This window comes from Strongylocentrotus purpuratus, unplaced genomic scaffold, assembly GCF_000002235.5.
Source record: "Strongylocentrotus purpuratus isolate Spur 01 unplaced genomic scaffold, Spur_5.0 spur5_scaffold_20, whole genome shotgun sequence".
NCBI classification, from domain to species: Eukaryota; Metazoa; Echinodermata; class Echinoidea; order Camarodonta; family Strongylocentrotidae; genus Strongylocentrotus; species Strongylocentrotus purpuratus.
Window position 1 is genome coordinate 44,976,863 of NW_022145606.1, and position 22,375 is coordinate 44,999,237.

The following is a 22,375-nucleotide window of genomic DNA, read 5'->3' on the forward strand; positions in this document are numbered from 1 at the left end:
ATACTTACATGCTACATGATCAACTGTTTCTGATCCTTTCCACACCTTTTCTTTCACAATGCAATCGCATTACCAGTACTAAAGTTTATCTTTAACCGCATTTATTTATAAGTCGTGCTTTTAATTATTAGTTTTATTTGGCATGTTTGAAATGTATTAAACCTAATTATAATTGAATCTATGTCTGTATCCGTTTTTTCGTCCGCACATTATTATGTACTAGTTATGTTACCCTGCCTGAGGAACTTACACTTTCACTTGTAAACCTCGGTCCTGGGTTGTTTATGGTCGATCTATATTTGAATTTTGATTGATTTTACAGTAACAATTTATTAATACAAATGGACAATTAATCCATGAAAACTGAGCTTCTCGGTCTTCTAACAGGAGAGGAGTTCTCAAAAAGTATTTTTTGTTAATATACGTGTACATTTGCGCTAAAGATGCATAGTAGTGGGTTTTCATGGGGAATTTGACACCATCCTGGTGTTTACCCAATAACAGGTGTTGTCAATGACCACGAGTAGACTTCACTCTAATACGACATATAGGTCTTAGGTAATGCAATGCGCCCTATATACCACCGTTTGAAATTCTCATCATACACATCAAATTTCCCTCACCCTTGAGATATATAAACAAGTTAAAATATTTTCGGGAGGGACCACGGGTCCGCTGCTTTAGAAAAATTAATTGGTAATTCAACCAAATCTAGTCTCAGCGAATTATGCTGCAATACACATGGATACTGACTGCTATGTGGCTTTAAAACAATTCTATTCTGTTGGTCTGTATAAGCTAAGGTAACATAATGTTGAAGGAATCGAAATTGATTATTTTGAATTGTCTATGTAATAAAATGTACATTGCATAACATTTAAAGGAGTTGATGTAAATGGTAATTCATTTCAACATTAACAAATATGAAGTAATCTCTTTTCATTAATATGTTTTTAATAAAGTGAGCCTCATTTAAAAGGAAATAAACATTTCAAAGAAAGTTCCGTGTATATACATGCTAAAAGCACAGTGTACATGTACACTGTTGGTCATAAAAGTGGAATAATTCTTTTTAACCCAATTTAGGGAATGATTTTGACAATTATTTATTCCTAATCACCATCATCATCATCAACTTCAGGTGGCGCTGTAAAGCGCTGCTGTAAAGCGCTGCTGTGGTCTTCACGAGAGCACGCCATGCAACTCTTTCACCTGCCATTTGTATTCCTAATAGTTCTAGATAATTGTATACATTCTCAGATTTTATTAAATAATAGGTTGTGAGTGTTTGTTTTGCGTGACTGATTAAGCATGTGTATGCTACTATGTCTATCAACTAGGGGACCTACATCTTTAAGTCATAACTGACAGCATGAGGATTAATGCCTCACGAAAGGGCACTATTATAGCACATCGACAAGGTTTTTATCCTGGAGCATCACAGTTCCATATACGAGGCCATTGCTTTGCCACTGAAACATAACTGTACGCAGCAGGGGCTAAGATAGGGGGCAGCCCTCACAAATACAAACACAAATGCAATACATTATAAATAATTCATTGCAATTTTCCTCGGTCCGCAACAGGAAAAATTCCTCTGTACGGCCAAGCATTATGGTTCCAGACATGGCCACACAGAAGAATTTGTCCTGTTGGGGACCGGGGGAAAATTCGATGAATTATTAATAATTGATTACATTTTCTTTTATTTACTTTTATTTGTGGGGGCCGCCCCCTACCCTAGCGCCCGCTGCGTACAATCATGATTCAGTGGCAAAGCAATGGCCTCGTAAATGTGAGGCCCCATGATAAATTGTTGTTATCGGCATTATCGGTATTATCGGCGTTTCATTTTTTTTTTTGAAAGACTGTGTCGATGTGCTATATTAGTGCCCTTTTGCGAGCCATTAATCCCCATTACTGTCCGTTATGACTTAAGAACGTAGGTCCCCTAGTTGATAAGCATAGTAGCATACACATGCTTTAGCAGTCACGCAAAACAAACACTCGTAAATTATTATTCAACAAAATCTGAGAATGTATACTATTCTCTGGATCTATTAGGAATAGATCATTGTCAAAATCATTCCATAAATTGAGATAAACAAAATTATTCCACCTGTACGACCAACAGGGTATACAGTACATCTAAACTACAAAACACGTAGTGATACAATTTAGAATGTTACAGTACCTTTCAGTAACCTGTTTATCAAGAAACTAATCTGAAATACAAAACCTGGCTCCTACAACATTACGTCGAAGATATGCAAAGCTCGTATTTAAAATGAACATATGTTTTGGTTATTAGTCTGGGTATGAAGTATTGATATACGAATTGTATAATTTGTAAAATGTACAAATATAGTTAAGAACTGCATTATTCATACCACTTGTAAATATTATGTTTTTGTGTTTTTCATATCTCAAGAATTAATGGTGGGCTGTTGAATAATGGGTATTTGTTAAATACTTTTAGATGTAAGCTTTGATACGTCACATTCTCAAGAAACGTAAATCGGGACAAATCAATTTTTCACATACTTAAAAATCACAAAATTTGGTAAGGGCATGAATCCTTTAGTAGTCTACTGTACATGTATAACATTACTATAAATCAGATATAAATTGCAAGGTGACTAAAAGCCTTTAAAACATATTTTCTGTGAATAAAGCAAAAGTATTTGGATACCGGTAAAATATGCATACACGTATCAATTATTGTTGTAGTTTTTGACAGAGAACCCGGTGTGAAGAGCTTATCAGATGTTGTCTCTAAAATCTCTGCCATTTCGTCATTGAAATTTGAATGGTAAACTTGGCCACCCTGAAATATTCATTTTGTAAGATGCTTCCCTTATCTTAGTTCGCCTTTGTCAAAACGGGCAACAAAGCGTACATAAATGCATGAATTTAGTTCTGTATTTAGGTTTGAGGGTTTTCACTTATTTTCTGAATTTCATGATCTATACATGTGAACAAATTTCATACACAGAATCCAAACTATTGTTTCCATTATTCACTTCCGTTTATATATGTCTGTCTGTGTTTTCTCGTATATTATTTTGGCGAGGAATGTTTGTACCAAAACGGAAAGAAGTTATACCCAAATTTGGACATGCTTACACTTCAAATAGTTTTCCATTGTATTTTTAAAGTTAATGCAAAGTTTTGGGAAGTTTTCAAAATTGGATGGATAGTAATTCTTTAAAATGTTGACATATTTCAATGCCCCTATGGATGAATTATAAGCACTAGAAAATTTAGCCTCTAAAACACTTTTGCTTTCGAGAAATTGAATAATCAATTTTTTTTCTTCAAATATTTCAAATATCCCCTAAGGCCACTCCATGGTAGCTGGGACCATGAAAATCTCAGAATGTGCAGTTCCTGGAGTATATAATTTCCAAACTGGAATAGCAAATTGGTCGATTGTTGTCAAGAAACATTGTTTTGAAACTAAAATAATATTAGTCTTGAGAGGGCGCTATACAACATATTGTGGCGAGATGTCCAGGGTATTGTGTCGAGTTGTCCAGGCCGGGGCGAGTTGTCTGGGATTCCATAAAGAGTTTATTATTTACAATTTCATAACTTTAAACTCGATTTCAACCGCGACAACGATCATTGCATATTGTAAAATCGCATATGCTTTCAATATGTTCATTTGAACCAAATTCATGACCCCATACCAAAACTTTGTATTACCTTTAAAATCTAAAGAACTTCCATTAAACAAACATGTTTTTGAGCTTCTAAGCATACACGCTCCTCAGGTTACAATCAGTGATCATTGAAGAAAAAAAAGTAAAACCTGCCAGCGTGAGTTGACCATGATTACAAATGATTTCCATCAAGGTACGATTCCTTTCAGGATGCTCCTTTCAAATGTGTTTTTTTCTTTCTTCTTTCTTTTTTTTCTGTCTTCTGTTGCCCTCGTTAGAGGCAAACTGTCTTACTTGTAGCTACTTGCTCCCTCTATATAGAACACTTCCCCAATCGGTGCCTGTTCCCCATGATCCTCTTTTTATTATGTTAAATGAGAGCTGAGTTAATGAGATAGCCACCTGTCACGGTGACCTCGCTGGCTCGCTTGGTGGTCTAATCCCTTCTGGCTGAAGTAGTAAAGCCTGACTTTAACAGCCCAGTCGTATGAAATATCTTATTCACCTCCGATACTGTGACATGATTAAAACAGCTAGTCCGTATATATCATGGTAATAATGGGGATATTGGACATATTTGTGTGGTTTCCATGCAAAGTCACTCTTTTATCTCTCTCTCTCTCTCTCTCTCCCCCTCTCTCTCTCCCACTCCTCCCTCTCTCTCTCTCTCTCTCTCTCTCTCCCTCTCCCTTTCTCTCTCTTTCTATATATCTCTCTCTCTTATTATTAACAAATCCAGGGTCCATGAGTAAACCCATATCGTTCACACAATATAAACTAAGAAGAAGAACAACCAAAAACACTACACAGACAATCAATTACAAAACAAAAAGATTTTTTAATTTAGGGAAGAAAATTTGTTAGGCTGCGAGCAAGGTTACTTGTAGTCTAGTTCTGGACCCTGACCTTTAATGATTTTTTATTCGCCGACTATAATCATTAAGCCGAGTGATGGCGCGATCCTTCGTGACGGCGCGATCCAAAGAGATTCGATCATACACAGTATGTCCTCCCGAGATCGCTCCATCACTCGGCTTAACGCTTATAGTCGGCGAATTAAAAAAAAAATTAAAAGGGTCCAGAACTAGACTACGTTACTTGTAAAATCGTCGGCTGATGATTTTATCTTCAAATTAAAAATAAGCTTTAGTTCTAGTTATGATATCAAATAAATTCTTACAGAATCCAAGAAAACTTATACTGAATGTTCAAGATTACAAATACATGACATACACAAGACGATTTCATAGGGGCTGAGTAATGAACATAGACAGAAAAGAAATCAAAGAATGTAGGCCCGTGCTTGTGCAAATGGAAGTTGTGTTTCTTATTGAATATTATTTCCAGCAATTTGTGTGTAAGTTTGTTTTTATTTTACTGGTTCAAACAATCAGTCTACGGCAGGGAAAATAATCCAGAATGAATTTTAGCCATGTTCTCTGGACATACGATATCTATACTAGAGCTCAAAATTTGCTGTAACAGAGAGAGCCTCCTTCCTACATCATGTAATAATAACATAATTATGTTATGGCTATAGTAATTTAAAAAAATATTTAGAAAGTCCCTCCTACACGTCAACATTGTCAATCAAACCATGTCGTTCATTCCAATGCTCTATTTTAAGTAATACCTAAATTTGGACATGCTAACACCTCGAACAGTTTTCCATTGTAATTTTACTCTAAAGAATCTTTCGAAAAACATGTTTTTGAGCTTCTAAGCACCCACCCACGCTCTTCGTGTTTCAATCAGTGATCATATTTGTGTGGTTTCCAGTCAAAGTCATTCTTTTTTATCTCACCCCCCCTCGCTCTCTCTCTCTCTCTCCCTCTCTCTCCCTCTTTGTGTTACGAAAATCCAGGTTCCATGAGTAAACCCATGTCGTTTATATAATATAAATTAAGAAGAAGAACGAACAAAACATACTTAAACAAATTTTTAAAAACATTTTAATAGACAAGAAAATTCGTTAGGCTGCGACCAAGGTTACTTGTAGAATCGTCAAATATCGGGTGATGATTTTGTCTTCAACTTGACTAGTATATAAAGAGCCTTCTTTCTACATGATGTAATAATGGCATAGGCCTACTTATTTCATGGCTTTAGCAATTTTAAAGAGTATTAAGATAGTCCCTCTTATTACACGTCAACATTGTAAATAAGACCACGTCGTTAATAGGCCAGTTTCGTAATGTAACCAAATTTAATGCATACGTCTTTGTGAAGTGCCTCAATACAAATTATTTTATTCACCTGATAAGAATAATAGTATTTCAATAGTCATAATGCAACTGCATATATTAAGTGTTGCTAGGTAGGTCAAGCCATAACGTTTGTCCAACCTGGCAACAACTAATGTATGCAGTTCGGATTCTGTCTATTGAAATACTATTATTATTATCAGGTGAATAAAATAATTTGTATTGAGGCACTTTACAAAGACTTTTGCATTAAATTTGGTTACATTACGAAAGTGGCCTATTCCAATGATCTGTAGAGGTGTCGTGATCGAGTGGATATGTCACTGTGGATCACAAGGTCCTAGGTTCAAGTCCCACCGCGGCAATAGTGTCCTTTGGCAAGACATTGATCTACATTTGCCACTCTCCACCCAGGTATTAAATGGGTACCCGGTAGGATGCGAAAGTTAATGTGGTTAGTTTAGCAAGTGGCGCTTGCAAAATGGTGACTGGCTGGAATGCTCATACATTGTGTTGCGGGTAAGCCTGAATCCGATGACCGGGTCAATAATATGTGCTGCATCTAGAAACAAAGTATTAGCCCGCCCCACCCCCCCCCCCCCCGCGCGACCCCATTCCGTGAACGGAAGGATACCATGCGTGTTCCCAAACTCTCTCTGGCTCGTTTTAAAAGAAAAAGGTCTACCCGTATTGACTTTACACACCGGACTTTTGCTGAAAAGGGGGGGGGGGGGGGGGGTGGTAGCTGGGAACACGCATATGCGTACCCTGAATAACACTGAGTGGGGGGGGGGGGGGAGTATTAGGCGCATTATGAATGTAAGCTATCATTATTATTATCTACTTTAAGCACAATCTTAAGTTAATTTGATCACCCTCCCGCTATACAATGTCATTGGCAGACTACAATACAATAAAGAGATTTACAGGAATTCATATGTTGAGAAGAATGTCAAAAAGGATTTCGCTGTCTTTTGCAGCATGAGCTAACTCCAGGATTTAGTTTCAGCATCTGAGGCAATGTTACCGAGTCACGTTAATGTACACAGGGCTACGTGGAGCTTTATTTGTTCACAAACAATAATTTTTCAAGTCCGTACAATAACCGACTGAAAGAGCATGCAAAGCAAACCTGATAAGATCAACACAAAACCGGGCCTTTGGCGATTGAAACTTACCAGTGCTTTCTGGGCTGCGTATCTATTTTTTCTTCTATTTATTCTCTTTCGAGGAACTTTATTTGTTCATAACATAAAATAACAGCTAATTACAACAGTGTTTATATACAGAATTCATGCAATTGTAACATATCATAATTATAGTACAAAACATGAAACTAATGTGACATAATCACATGGGCTGCGTAACTATATTATATTATTTGAATGATGCATTTGCATCGGGTTAAAAAAACAGTTTTCCTAGACTAACTAAATGGCTTTTAAATTTTTGAATGAATATGGAATATGGAGGAGGAACTAAACATGATTTCTAAGAAATGTTATTGACTATGACGAAAATCACTGTATCCGGGTGCATACCCATATAAAGTGCGAATATTCAGTGTTATCATGTAGTAGGAAAAAATATTTTATTGCCTCTTATCATGAAATACTCGCGACAATCTGGTTTATACTTTATACATGAATTTTATACCTTCTCAGAACCTTATTCATCAATTTTTCTGAATCATTAATTTCCCCAGCGTTATGTACACTTACTCATAGACAGCTCATTGTAATGATTACTACCCGGATACAGTGATTTTCGTCATATTCAATAACATTTAAAAAAAATCATGTTTACTTCATCCTCCATATTCCATATTCATTCAAAAATGTTAAAGCCATTCAGTTAGTCCAGGAAAATTGTTTTTTTTTAATGTTGTATCCCGATACAAATGCAGCATTTAAATATAACATAGTTACGCAGCCCGCAAAGCACTAGTAAGTTTCAATTTCCAAAGGACCGGTTTTGTGTTGATCTTATCACGTTTGCTTTGCATGCTCTTTTAGTCGGTATTTGCCATGGACTTGAACAATTGTTTGTGAACAAACAAAGCTCCATGTCGCCATGTGCACATTAAAGTAAAAATCAGTTTTGAAAACGCCCCCCCCCCCCCTCTCAAAAAATGAAATGGAAGCTCTCATTACCAATCATGTGAAAGAATATGTTTTGACTAATACTTGATCATACAAATTTTGCCGAGAAACCGCCTACTAATTGATATATTTGGACCTGATAGATATATAAAGCACGTGTCGCGCACATGTTTGTGTAGTCACATATACATCTTTCTGTGTACAGCCTGCTTGTAACTTTACCGTAAGACTGGGCCAAATTTCTTATAATTTTGATGATTCCAGAACCTTGCAGTACACTTCAATACTTATATGCTAGATGATCAACCTTTTCTGATCGATTTCACAACGTTTCTTTCACAATGCAATCGCATGACCATAACTGGTCTTTATCTTTAAGCGTTATTCCACTCCGAAGTGGCTTAGCATGGGCTCAGTCATTGGCGGAGGGGGGGGGGGGGGGGGCACCAGTTTTAAGTCCACGATATCAGTGTTTTTCAAGTTTCAACCCTCTTTTTGTCAAGGCACCCTTTTAAGAAATAAAAAGCTTCGCGTCACCCTAATATCCCAAATACATTACAGTAGATTAAATTTGCATCGATTATGGTCTATGGCACTCGTCGTTTGTCATATGTACACAATGTTTTTCGCAATAGACTGTACAGAGGGAGTCAAAAAAAGTTTACACCTAGAAAATTGCTAATTATTTAAAAAAATCATCGATGAACATTAAACTGTTATATGTCTTATGAAATAGTGTTTTATCCCAAATCATTTGGTACCATTTTTGTGTGGTATGTGTTCACGCTTGGATGAACAGGAGACATTGTTTGCGACAGTGCAAAAATCGAATTGCGCCAAAGTTGCCTATGTGATGTTTGAATAAAAACAATTGGGATTTGGGTATTAATTCGGTCTTTGCATATCCAAATAACACCCCTAACAAAATTAATAATGTCACACATATCAAATATCGAATATCAAATATCAACGAACATTTGTGCGCGTGTGTGTGGGTGTGTGTGACTTTGCCCTTTGCAAAAAACATATGCAATACATTTCATTTGATACATTCAATCCATTCTCTCACTCCGCTAATCCCAACATAATACATACTGAAGGCATCACTTTGGCGCAAGTCGATTTTTGCACTCTCGCAAACAATGCCACCTGTTCATCCAAGCGTGAACACATACCACACAAAAATGGTACCAAATGATTTGGGATAAAACACTCTTTCATCAGATGTATAATAATGTACTGTTCATAGATGATTTTTAAAATAATTAGCCATTTTCTAGGTGTAAACTTTTTTTTGACTCACACGGTAGTGTTATTAAAACCGTTAGGAAAACTAAAATGAAATTTCGATTTCAAATCATAAATATCTTGATAATCAAACGGGCGATCGGCTGTAAAAGTCATGGGATTCCTGACTGACCTAAATGTTAATAATTATGACTGCAGCATGAGCTAACTCCAGGATTTAGTTTCAGAATCTGAGGCAATGTTACCGAGTCACTTTAATGTGCACAGGGCTACATGGAGCTTTATTTGTTCACAAACAATAATGTTGAAGTCCATACAATAACCGACTGATAGAGCATGCAAAGCAAACATGATAAGATCAACACAAAGGCCCTTGAAGAGTGAAACTTACCATTGCTTTCTGGGGTGCGAAACTATGCTTTATTTGAATGATGCATTTGTATCAAGATAAAAAAAAAAAAAAAAATTCCTGGACTAACTGAATGGCTTTATCACTTTTCAATGAATATGGAATAAGGAGGAGGAGGTAAACATGAGGTTTTTAAAATGTTAGTGATTATGACGAAAGTCACTGTATCCGGGTGCATACCCGTATAAAGTGCCATTTAGTTGGAATGATATTGTATTGCCTCTTTTCATGAAATGCTTGTGACAAATCTGGGTTGTACTTTATACATAAATTGTATACCTTCTCAGAACTTTAGTCATCAATTTCTCTGAATCTTTACTTTAAATAATGAAATTCTGACAAGATATGAACTTTATCTATACAAAATAAATCATATTCTCACAATCATTTAATATAAAGAAGTATAAATGCAATTGCATTGTCATCCACACAAACATTATCTGGAAGCGACTTGAAAATATTGATTATGTATCACATAGACATGTTTGTCTACTGCGAGTCTTTACAAACTTAAATATACTCAGAAATTGGCCCAAGTTACCGAAAGTCACTTGCACATTATACGTAAATCTGTATATGAAACTATATTAACATTTTGAATGAACTTTTGAATCCAAACATTGCAGCTATTTCTTGTTTTTGTTTTAATTATGAGCTAACTTTGAGCAGCAGTGCTCCGTTCCTCGCTCCACCTTCACACATCGATCTCATTGCCATTGCCACACCTTGTTTCTTTCATTCCATTTCACCCCTCGTGCTACCATTTTCATTCCATTTCCACTTCACAAGGTTCTATTGTTTAGTTCTCATTTATAATAGGGATTTTTAGATGTGCACATCGACACTATGTCGACGTGCACATCTAAAAGTCCCTATTCAGAACACCAGGGGCCCGTTTCATAAAACTTTTTATAACAAATGCTTAATTTCTACGTATGATAATTCTGCTCTCAGCCAATCAGATACCTTGATTTCAGTAGCTTATAATTACAGTAGCTTGTAACTTGTTATTGATATCAAGTTTTATGAAACAGGGCGCAGAACAACCTTCCATACTGTCTATTGGTTCTTCCTTCTCCCTGGGTTTTTCCATTCTGTTGTCCTATTCCATTTCTATGTTTCTGATTGGTTCTTTATTTATGACGTCATGTTGTTATCCGTTGAAATTGACTTCCTCTTAATCAAAATCAGTGCAACTCAGGATCTGGTCCAGTTTAGACATGATTTCATTTCGTCTCCTTTTAATTAGATTAACCTGTTTATTTTAGAGCAAGAGTTTATAAGTTGATTTCAGCAGGAGCTCAGTGTTTGAAAGCAGAGTTTCAGAGAAGCAATTTTATAAGTCTTTTTTTTTCGCACATACAAGCTTCTGTCAACAATTTTATACTCATCATTTCGAGATGAATATGGTAAGTGATTATATCCTTCGCAATGTTTTATTATTACTATCCTCTCGTTCCATATTTGGTGTTAAGGTCGATTTTACTCCTTGTTTTGATTACGACGTCGATATATTGCATAGCAATATTATTCTAGATAATTATCCATGCACATAATCACCCATATTGCATTGTACGTGAAGTTATTTCGGCATACGTTAACCCCGGTAGAGTACAGGTTAACGAATAGCTGAGATAACATTTACTTGACAAGAAAGTAATGGTACTTGAATTTGTAAATATTGCCTTACTATAATTTAAGAAATAGATGAGAACTTAATAACAACAGAGCTACAATGTATATGTATAAAGCTTTGCATCGACTTACTAGTAACTCGGTGTAAACAGGATATTCTTTTTGCTATTTTTCGGGGCAGGTAACAGGAAATAGTTGTGTCATTGTTTACAAATAATACGTTACGGAGTTAATAATACATATATATTCTTGACATGAGAGTGTGTAGAAGTTACATCAAAGCTGCCAGCTTCTCTGACCGCCATATTTCTCAGCTGCTATGTTGTTTCTTTGGGCGGGGGCTGGGGGGGGGGGGGATATTTCATATTTAATGATGTCTTTGTTCTGTAATTATCTACTTTGTTACGTTACAATTCACGCCAGCCTTACTCCTCGTTTGTTTTGTTCCTTTTATTGTAATTTTATTATTTTGGTTTGGCTATTTAAAGTCATTGATTCTTTATATTTATATCTGAATTTATCATGTCTCGAATTAATTAATGTTTAACTTTTTCTAAAACTCCATGCGCATTTGTATTTATATTTCGTATTTTTCCTGCGTTTGTTTGTATTTATCATTATATCCTGCCCGCTTGTTGCTACGAGGGCTAGATATCCCACCCAAAAATACAAACAAAAACAAATTTCTCACGACATTTTGGGATTTTTATTGGATGAAACAATTTCACGATACTCAGCAATGGCAGTAGTGTAGTATAATACATGTAAAAGTAGGCCAAGTAGTAGAGGTATCATTCTGATCCTTATTATCCTGATTATCTTTTGCAATATGTCTAGACGATAAACTCAAAGGAAGGACAATTGACAATTTGTCATGAATCATTGTCTTTAAGCTTACCATTATATGCATCTGGCTCGAATTTGGTACTGGATGATTTAAATGGTAAAAATGAACTCGTGTCCTATTCATTCTAGTCTCACCCATTGCCATTATATTTATGTATTCAAGTTCCAATGTTTCTTTCAAGACAATATCTTTTTTGTCGATCATAGTTCTATGTAGCCTGATATCTCATGGTAATTTTGACAGAAAAGCAATCGAATCAACGATTTCTGAATTGTAGCGACAATCGTTCGCCTTTGCTGTGCTTCAATAATACTTGGCAAGCAGTATAAATTAATTTGTCAAGGACTCATGATACATTCGTTTAACAGTTGATTACCCTCGGGTGATTCTTTTGATCGGATTATTTGGCGGGAAGAGATAGAAGTGAACGGTCTCACGTTGTATTACTATTCTTATTTTTTCGTCGTCTCTGCGATGCTCTTTGAATCAAAAACAGCTTTTATTGTTAGTTTTCCTGAAAAAAATTCAATCGTTGATAAGAATGTTTTGGTTGCACTCTGTAAATTATGATGACGTGTTTGATCTTGTTTTCAATAACAAGATCAAACACATGATGAAAATCTACTGGGTGCATGCCAATAAGTTCTTTACAAAAATAAACAAAAAAGAGGTAAACATGCATTTAAAATATCAAATAATTCACACCAAACATATCATCATCAATTATCATCAATACTGTATTGCATTTTAAAACGTACATTTAGGGTTTTGTGGAAAAGACTCATCAGGTATACATCCACGGAATACGAAGGTTATTTCAAACATTGTACAGTACTTGTAAATATGCTAAAATGTCTTTATCTTTTGCATCATCATCCTCATCATCTGCATAGATTGTTTACCTGAAGACAAAAGAGGTATTCAAAACAGTACTGTGTGGTATAGTCTCTTTCTTGCACGCCGTGGTTATCATGTTCTAGCTGAAAGATTTATATGTTGATCGTAACGAAACAAGGCAGTTCTTGAAAAAAAGATGCTGGAGTTTTTCAATAGGAAATATGACTAATATAATCATCAATGTTACTTTTTTTTTCATCACTGTTTTTCATAAATGTTTTGTGAGTAGAGTATCAGAAGCAAGTCAGTTTACACAATCTCTTTGTAGGGTATTTCAATAAAATTTAGTACACAGTCTCAAACGCTACAAAGTTTTCCAATGCTAAAAGGTTATCTTCACCCAGGCGAACACGTAATCTTTGACTAAACAATTATCAGCTGAAAAATGCATGATAAACATGGAAATATCATTTTGACTAAACAATTTCATTTCTCATCATACAGATAAATTAAAAACAGCAACATGTATGATTATAGGATAGTTTGAAATACCAAATACAATTATGATGAGAATAACTACGGCTGATTGTCAACGAAACGGAGTTAAGTCTTTTGTTAATTTCGTTTGTTGATACGACAGGCAGCCAGTGAAAACGAATTCGTTTAATCAAATTATGGAAATGCAAACACTTCTTTGAACAAACAGAACTTTGTTATTCCTAGCTCATTTTTCCTGATTAAGGTGTCATAAATTATGAAAGGGCAGAGACTCAATTTTCTAGAAATGTAATTTTCTCTTTGAAATTCAGATATCGTCCGCCAAATTACTTTTTGTTTTCCTCTCTTCAAATTGATTTTAATCACTCATGCGTGAAATATGCATTATATCAGTTGCATCAAATGAAAGAGGGGGATCTAAGCTTTCCAAATATGTGTCATTTATCAATTATAATTGTGATTAAGTTATGATAAAACATCAATAATTCTCGGTTTCGTTTTTTCTGGGACGCACTGTATGTACATGACCATTGATGGTCATAATATAGCCTTCGCCAAAATTAGAAACACGTTACTGTCCAGCTTTGTTCTATGTCTGCTAAGTGCATTACATATTCCATATCTATATTTCCCTGTTACTATTTAATTGCTTATGTAGCCATCATATATAATATCAGTGTATTTCAAAGATTTGTATCGATCGCAAGTTCAGTAGTGAGCGCAAATCAATGGATGGCATTATACAGACCGGTCATGATTAATCATAACTCTCTATATGCTGCTAATGTGTGATTTTCTTTCACAGACCATAACAACTATTTTCACTTGAATTTGTATCTGGCCTGCGGCATTGTTGAAAAGTAGATGTACCAGTCCTAGTGCTTCCTTAATATAAGCGCAAATTGTATCTACTGCATCTGAAACTAAGTGAAAGCAAAAACATCATCATAATCATTACCACTGAAGTTCCTGTAGATTCTCCTGTGCAATGTTGTGACATGTACATCATCTGGTATGGTACTTGCTTGGCAAATTCTTTAAAACACGGAGTGGAGTTGGCATGGGTGTCGATCTGTAACTGATACCTATTCATCAGGGGGGGATGATCTATTCATTGATCCCCCCCCCCCTGATGAATAGGTATTACGTAAGGATCGACACCCATGGGAGTTGGGCAACATTTGCTGGTATCAAGAACAATTGTTAAAAAGAAATATTTTATAGGGTGAGCTAGGGACCAAGGATACTATAAAGTGCTGCCTTTAAAACACACCTTGAGTACAGACAATGGAAGAAAATAAGCTAAACGTGTGTGCATTGTTTACCCATCCCGGCCCCCCACTCCGTGATCGGAGGGATACCATGCGTGTTACCAAAATGTCCGGTAAAGGGGTACTTTTCAATCACCAAAGTCCGGCTCGTAGTACACAAAAGCCCGCTTTACAAAGCGTACTTAGGGGGGGGGGGGGGGGGTGGTTTCAAAAGGAGGGAACAATCCATATGCATATGCGTACCCTAAATATTTTCATATGTCCATTTTTGCTTGAAAGGCAACTCAGTGAATTCCCTAAACAGGAGGGTCATCCCATGTCATCTCAGCTCAGTATGATGATAATTTTCATAACTCCCCTTGCCCTTGGCCATGTTGGCCTTGGGCTTGGAGCCCTGAAGCTGCTTACACCCCAAGCACACCTTTACAAGTAAAGTCACAGTGACTCAGTTTTGTATAGATCCTGATCTACTCACCTCTAGATTAATGACTGAGTGGCTGACATAAATTGATAATTATGAAACGATGATTTAGAGTTATAGACTCTAAATAAAATGTATAATTATAGCTAAACTACTAATACTAAAAGTACAAGTAAAACTAAAACTTAAACACAAGTAGGGTCTAAACTCTAATCTAACTCTAACTTTCGTTAAAAGTAAAACTTCGTTCTTATTCTTAACTTAATATCAAGCAGATGTACAAAATTATAAAAAAAAAAGAAAAAAAAAAAAAATAAAAAAAACCTTATTAAATCAACATTTGGTGTGAAATGAGACCCTCCACTTAAGATATTTAGTCTAGATGTATGTTTTTTAGACATGATTTGGTCGTTTTAGTTTTGCATCACATACTTCACTCCTTTGTTTCACTTAGGCCTACGTGAAAATAAGTATATGGGGCGATGTGTGGAACGGCGGTGCATTTTGTATGCATGCGCTCATAGTCAGGTGGCTTAGTGAAATTATCGTTACTTGCCGGATAAAAGCACCATTTTTGGTACAGGGCTCCCTTAGGACCTACTAAACGATATTAGGATAGGAGCCCCCGGCAAAAATTTCAATTTAAGGGTGTGGGGGCGGGGGCGTTTTTTGGAGCCCCCAATAATTATATAACATCGATTTGTTATTGTACAAATGCCATTTTTGGTACAGGGCATCCTTAGGACCTACTGAACGATATTAGGGTAGGAGCCCCCGACAAAAATATCATATAACGGCGTGGGCGGGGGTGTTGCCTCGTAGCCCCCAAATAATTTAGAAGGTAATATAACATTTATATGTTGTTGTACATATGCCATTTTTGGTACAGGGCTTACTTAGGACCTACTGAATGATTTTAGGGTAGGAGCCCCCGGCAGGAATATCATATTAGGGTGTAGGGCGGGGGCGTCGCTTCGTAGCCCCCAAATAATTTAGAAGGTAATATAACATTTATGTGTTGTTGTACAAATGTCATTTTTGGTACAGGGCTTCTTTAGGACCTACTGAACGATATCAGGGTAGGAGCCCCCGGCAAGAATATCATATAAGGTGTGGGACAGGTGCGTCGCCTCGTAGTCCACAAATAATTTGTAATGTAATAAAACATTGATTTGTTGTTGTACAAACGCCATTTTTGGTACAGGGCTTCATTCGGACCTGCTGAATGATGGTAAGGTAGGAGCCCCCGGCATACATATTCATATACGGGTGATTGGGGGCCCATGTCGTTTGTACAACAACAAATCAATGTTATATTACCTTACACATTATATGTGGACTACGAGGCGACGCACCTGCCCCACGCCCTTATATGATATTCTTGCCGGGGGCTCCTACCCTGATATCGTTCAGTAGGTCCTAAGGAAGCCCTGTACCAAAAGTGGCAATTGTAACAACAGCAAATAAATGTTATATTACCTTCTAAATTATTTGGGGGCTACGAAGCGATGCCCCCGCCCCACACCCATATATGATATTCTTGCCGGGGGCTCCTACCCTTATATCGTTTAGTATGTCCTAAGGAAGCTCTTAACCAAAAATTGCATTTGTACAACAAGAAATACATGTTATATTACCTTCTAAATTATTTTGGGGCTACGAGGCCACGCCCCCGCCCCACACCCTTATATGATATTTTTGCTGGGTGCTCGCACCCTAATATCGTTCAGTAGGTCCTAGGGAAGACCTGTACCAAAAATGGCATTTGTACATCTACAAATCAATGTTATAAAATTATTTGGGGGCTCTAAAAAACGCCCCCGCCCCCACACCCTTAAATTGAAATTTTTGCCGGGGGCTCCTATCATAATATCGTTTAGTAGGTCCTAAGGGAGCCCTCTACCAAAAATGGTGCTTTTATCCGGCAAGTAACGATAATCGACAAATTTGACGCTAAGCCACCTGACTATTATGATGGACATACGTATTGCTTACAAAGAATCAGTATGACTCAAAAGAGTGTATCATATTACTGTCATATTACATGCTTGTTAGTAAGTAACCAGAAACCCGACGGCTTTAGGTCATTCCGAGTGACCTGGTAGGTCTATGGCCTTACCAAAGGGCACTAGCGCATCGACTTGGTTTCGAACCCGGGTCACCGGATTACGAGATGCTCTCAGACCCACTGAGCGCCTCCTCATCATGCACTCAGAGTTTTATACAATACTCCACTTGACTGAATTTGCTGGGTATTGTTCGTCACAATCAAATCAATCAATGAACTAGAGTTATTTGTTACACGAGTTGCTTCCATTATAAGTTGATCAAATCTATTATTATGAAATATCTCAGAGAGCAGCTTTGCTTGCCACTGGCAGTTGTTCCTCTTTATATCATAGTTCATATCGCCAAGAATGATAAAATCTGTTCCAGCTTCATCGATCATTTCAAGGTTGTCTTCGAATATTATATAGGGTCGATCATAAATATACATGTACAGTTTTAAGTCCCGCCGATAAATTGGTTATTCATCTCTTATTTTGTTTGCAGACTAACAAGCAACGTACGACCAAGTATGAACGAGTCGCAGGTAAATACAATACCTATGTGATTTGGTGCTATTTAATTTACATCATTTACTTCATTCCAGTTTGCTTGTGTTGTTATTAGCCGGCTCAGGTTAGTTGAGCAGTTTCGACTTTTCCAACTTTGTTTCAGACCCCCTCCCCTCCCACCATTTTTTTTCTTTTTTTAAAATCATATTTTAAAACCCCTTGCCCAATTTTGATATCCTTTATAAACGGCTGATTGTCAACGAAACGGAGTTAAGTCTTTTATTAATTCCGTTTGTTGGTACGGCAGGGAGCCAGTGAAAACGAATTCGTTTAATCAAATTATGAAAATACAAGCACTACTTTAAACATACAGAACTTTGTTATTCCCAGCTCATTTTTCGTGATTGAGGTGTCATATGAAAGGGCAGAAATTCAACTTTCTAGAAATGTGATGTTCTCTTTAAAATTCAGATACCGTCCGCCAAATGACTTTTTGGTTTCCTCTCTTTAAATTCATTTTAATCACTCATGCGTGAAATATGCATTATATGAGTTGCATCAAATGAAAGAAGAGGATCTAAGCTTTCCAAATATGTGCCATTTATCAATTATAATTGTGATTAGGTTATGTTAAATCATAGATAATTCTCGGTTTCGTTTTTTCTGGGACGCACTGTATAATTTATATATACATTGTGTTTCATATTGTATCGTTGAGAAGGAAATAAATGTACCCCCAAAATACAAAATACATATATGCCCATGTTAAACCCTATCCTTCCATATAGAATGCAGTGTGGAAGGTGCCTGGACCAACGAACTGGGTTCAACAGTCTCCTTTGTCGTGGATAAAGATACAGGTCTTATGACTGGGACATACACGACGGCAGTCGGGGATGCACGTGAGTGTATACAATTTTTCATAATGATTTAAGTCGTATAAAGAGAGCCACAGGGTTTATTCAACACGGAGTTAATGCTCTTTTAGCTACCAACGAACGATCTATACAGCAGAAAGATACGATCATGTGAACGTCTCAGATGAGCAGGGGCGGCGATTTCTTTCATGACGGGGGGGGGGGGGGAGGGGCGGGGCGAAGGTGACGGAAGTAACTACCCCCTCACAGGCTTTTGAAGTTCAGTTGTATTAAAATATTACATTCCTCAGCAAAACAAGCAATATACTTTTTCACACTTCACTTTTACATTGCCGGTAATTAACAACAACTCCTCTTTCCGGATGAAAGACATGATGACCACTTGCGGATCTCCGTGGTCAATGCGTTTTATCACATCCTTCACTTCACATCTCTCCCCCCCCCCCCCCTCTCTCTCTCTCTCTCTCTCTTTCCAAGATGAAAACGTCGATTGAGGATGGGAAGTGTTAGGTTATCAAAGAATGAGAGGGTAAGGTAAGAAGAGTGTCATCATCATCAACCTCAGGTGGCGCTGTAGAGCGCTGCTGTGGTCTTCACGAGAGCACGCCATGCAACTCTCTCACCTGCCATTTGTGTTGCACCTTTCATTCCTTGTCTAGACATTTTCTTGATATCATCAGTCCAAGATATTGGTGGACGACCTCTACCCGTTTTCCTTCGACTGCTCCTCGCAGTATTTGCTTCTCAACACCTTCAGATCTCCTAATAATGTGCCCAAAATAGTTTAGTTTTCTTCCCATGATTCCCCTTCTTATGGTCAAGTCTGTTCTAATCGTTTCCAGGACCCACACATTTGTCTTTTTTATCTTTCCATGACATCTGCAACAGCTTCCTGTAGCACCACATTTTAAAGGCATCAACTCTCCTTCTGTCATTCTTTATCATGGCCCAGGACTCACTTCCGTATTAAAGTTGCAATAGAGAAAGAAGTTGCTTGAAGCAGACGAACCTTCAGACTGAAAGAAAGGCCCCGGCTCTTCCAGATGTGAGACAAAATTCTGTACCAGAGTGTCGGCGCCTACAAAAGAAACGGGAGAACATGAGTGGGGTTAATGAGTGAATGAGGGTCTGGAAGGGCGCGTCGATCAACTTCTCATCCCACTTCCATGGACTTACCCTTTTTTTCTCCATTCTCTCACAATTCTATTATACATGTTTATCTTGTTCTAATTTTCCCTATTGGCTGGTAGATCGAGGCATGTTACACCACAGTTTTTGATTTATACTTTGCTTTTGACGATCGTGCTAGAATGGTGACATGTACTTACCTATAATCAACAAGTTCTGACTAATTACCTTTCCTACAGCACCTACACCTTTCCCTCTCACTGGCTGGACATCGCCGGATGGAAGCCACACGTCCGTCTCCTTCTCAGTCCTGTGGAACGGCGGCACTTCGACCACGGCCTGGGCGGGAGTTCTCCTCACGTGCGACGGTCGGGAGACCCTGAAGACCACGTGGCTCTTGGTCAGCGAGACCGACTGCGATAACAGTTGGGGAGACACCCAGTTAGTTTGAATTTTTGTTTAATAGTTTTATACAAGAGACATAGACAAGTAAAATATGAACAAAATGAAAATGGCTTCACATACATTTTGATAGTTTATAATAATGTGAAACCTCAGTATAAGGAGATCTGATATAACGAGGTATCTGTTATAACAAGCTGATTCTGCTGGTCACAGCTCTTTATATTCTTTTGGCGTTTTTACCCTGATATAACAAGATTCCTGATTATAACAAGGTAATTTCCTTGGTCTAAACATGGAGGTGATAGAGAAGGAGTGGAATCAAGCCGCTCTCCTTTGACTCCCATGATCCAAGCCGCCGAAAAGTTACGCGCTAATCCGCAACTGTTGACCAGGTAGTGAGATTAAGGTGCGCATGAAATATCAGGGTATAGAATTCCTACATCAGAAAATGGTATCTCAGCAAATTTTCGCTCTTCCTTTCAATGATTTCTCATTAATTGTTGAATGTGTTGAGTTGCAGGCGCGCAGGAAGCATTTTGGGATTTGGAAGGGGGGGGGGAAAGAAAAATCTGCATCACCACCACTCTTACACGTTACATGCAGGCCCCGCGGAAAGTTTTTCAAAGTGTAGTATTAACGACCAGGTAGAGCGTAAAGTTGGCGTGGGGTCCAGGGCCTGAGCCTTGGAAGCTCAGGGTTTTTAGGCATTAAGCATATTTAGATACCTTATTTGTGACACTGGCAGGTCACTAATTGGCGGGGAGTCTAAGGGGCAGAGTCCCCGGAAGCTCATGGGTTTAAGGTGTTTAATTACGGTTATATGAACATCCAGGAGGCGGAGCCCCCAGAAGCTCCGAGAGTTTTTAGATATTTCACTACGGTCAGATGAGCATCCAGGGATGTGCTGTTAGGTGGACAGTTGAAGTAAGGAATTTTAACACAAACTTTACAAACTTGATCGTGTAGCAAATGTTGATTGAGTACATGTCCTACAATAGTGTCAATTAAAGTCTGATCTAAAGTCCTTTTGGATTTTTTTTCTTTCTTTCAGGGTCGGATTTGATGATTTCATTCGCGTGATTGCTTAGCCTTCAGAGGGCGTCCACTCCAGTGCTAAAGAGGACCTTTAAATCCAGCCCAGGCCAGGTCGTCACCGTTTATGTAGACATTTAAACATCAGTGGCGGATCCAGGGTTTTCTAAAAGGGGGTACAAGTCTGAAAGAGACATCCCTGGCAAATAAAGAGATGAATAATAATGATAAAAAACACGAATAAATAATTATTTACGAAACAAACAAACATTAATGTATAAATCACTCTTGCAACATTACTTTAACATTTACTTGCAAGAGTGTTGGGCCCATCGAGTGCCATGATCAACGCAAAAATTAAGTTCACTTCATGTTAGATATTTTAGGTAGCGAACACAATAAATTAAGTTCAAACTATCTCATATTTTGTATGTTATACAATCTGAATTACGTAAACTAAATAACGATGATCGGTCTGTAACCAAAATTGTACAACATCACGAAATCTGTATATATTTTCTTAGTATGCCATCTTTACTGTAAATATGACAATATTATAGTCTCCGGACTTTTGCCCTATTCTTAAAAAAAAAAAAAAAATACCGAAATTGATTTGAATTGAATTGAATTGAAGTTATTTGAAATTCATCAAAATTTACCGGGAGCACCGGTACATTTTTATATTCAATTTTTCTCGAAAACAGAAGTGTTTTAAGGGCTAAAATTTCTAGTGCTTATATAACATCCACAGGGGCATCCAATTCGTCCTTGTTTTCACGAAGTGACGGTAGCGAGGAAAATCGTAATGCAAAGTGAATGCAATTTTTTTTCACTACCGTCACTTCGTGAAAACAGTGACGAATTATATCAAAATTGTAAAGAATCACTATCCACCAAATTTTCTAAAATTCCCAAAATTTTAAGTAAGTCATGTGTACATGTATGCTGTGCATCATGTAGGCCTATATCTTTGAGCTAGTAGTACTTAAAGTGTTGTGAATTATGGTAAAAGGTTTTGTCACACTTGTTACTATTAAAGTACTGTTCTATTTGGAACTATAGCATGTGCATATGTGTGGTTTATTTTTACAATATTTGATGTCTTTATTAATAAAATAACCAAGATATACTAGAAATGTGTGTCACTGAGATGTTTATACATGCATTACAGTTAACAAACTGGAAATACACAAGTTGAACTGACAAAAGTGAATCAGGTGTTCTTACAAAGGATAAC

At 37.2% G+C, this 22,375-nt stretch overlaps 1 protein-coding gene across 1 annotated transcript; it reads left to right on the forward strand.

Moving 5' to 3' along the window:
* Positions 1–10,811: 10,811 nt before the first annotated feature.
* LOC100892725 (avidin-related protein 4/5) lies at positions 10,812–21,738 on the forward strand. Its single transcript, XM_030993454.1, has 5 exons — positions 10,812–11,037; positions 17,691–17,730; positions 18,484–18,597; positions 19,941–20,142; positions 21,158–21,738. The coding sequence occupies exons 1-5, from the start codon at positions 11,029–11,031 to the stop codon at positions 21,192–21,194; spliced, it is 402 nt and encodes a 133-aa protein (XP_030849314.1). The 5' UTR covers positions 10,812–11,028; the 3' UTR covers positions 21,195–21,738.
* Positions 21,739–22,375: the final 637 nt, after the last annotated feature.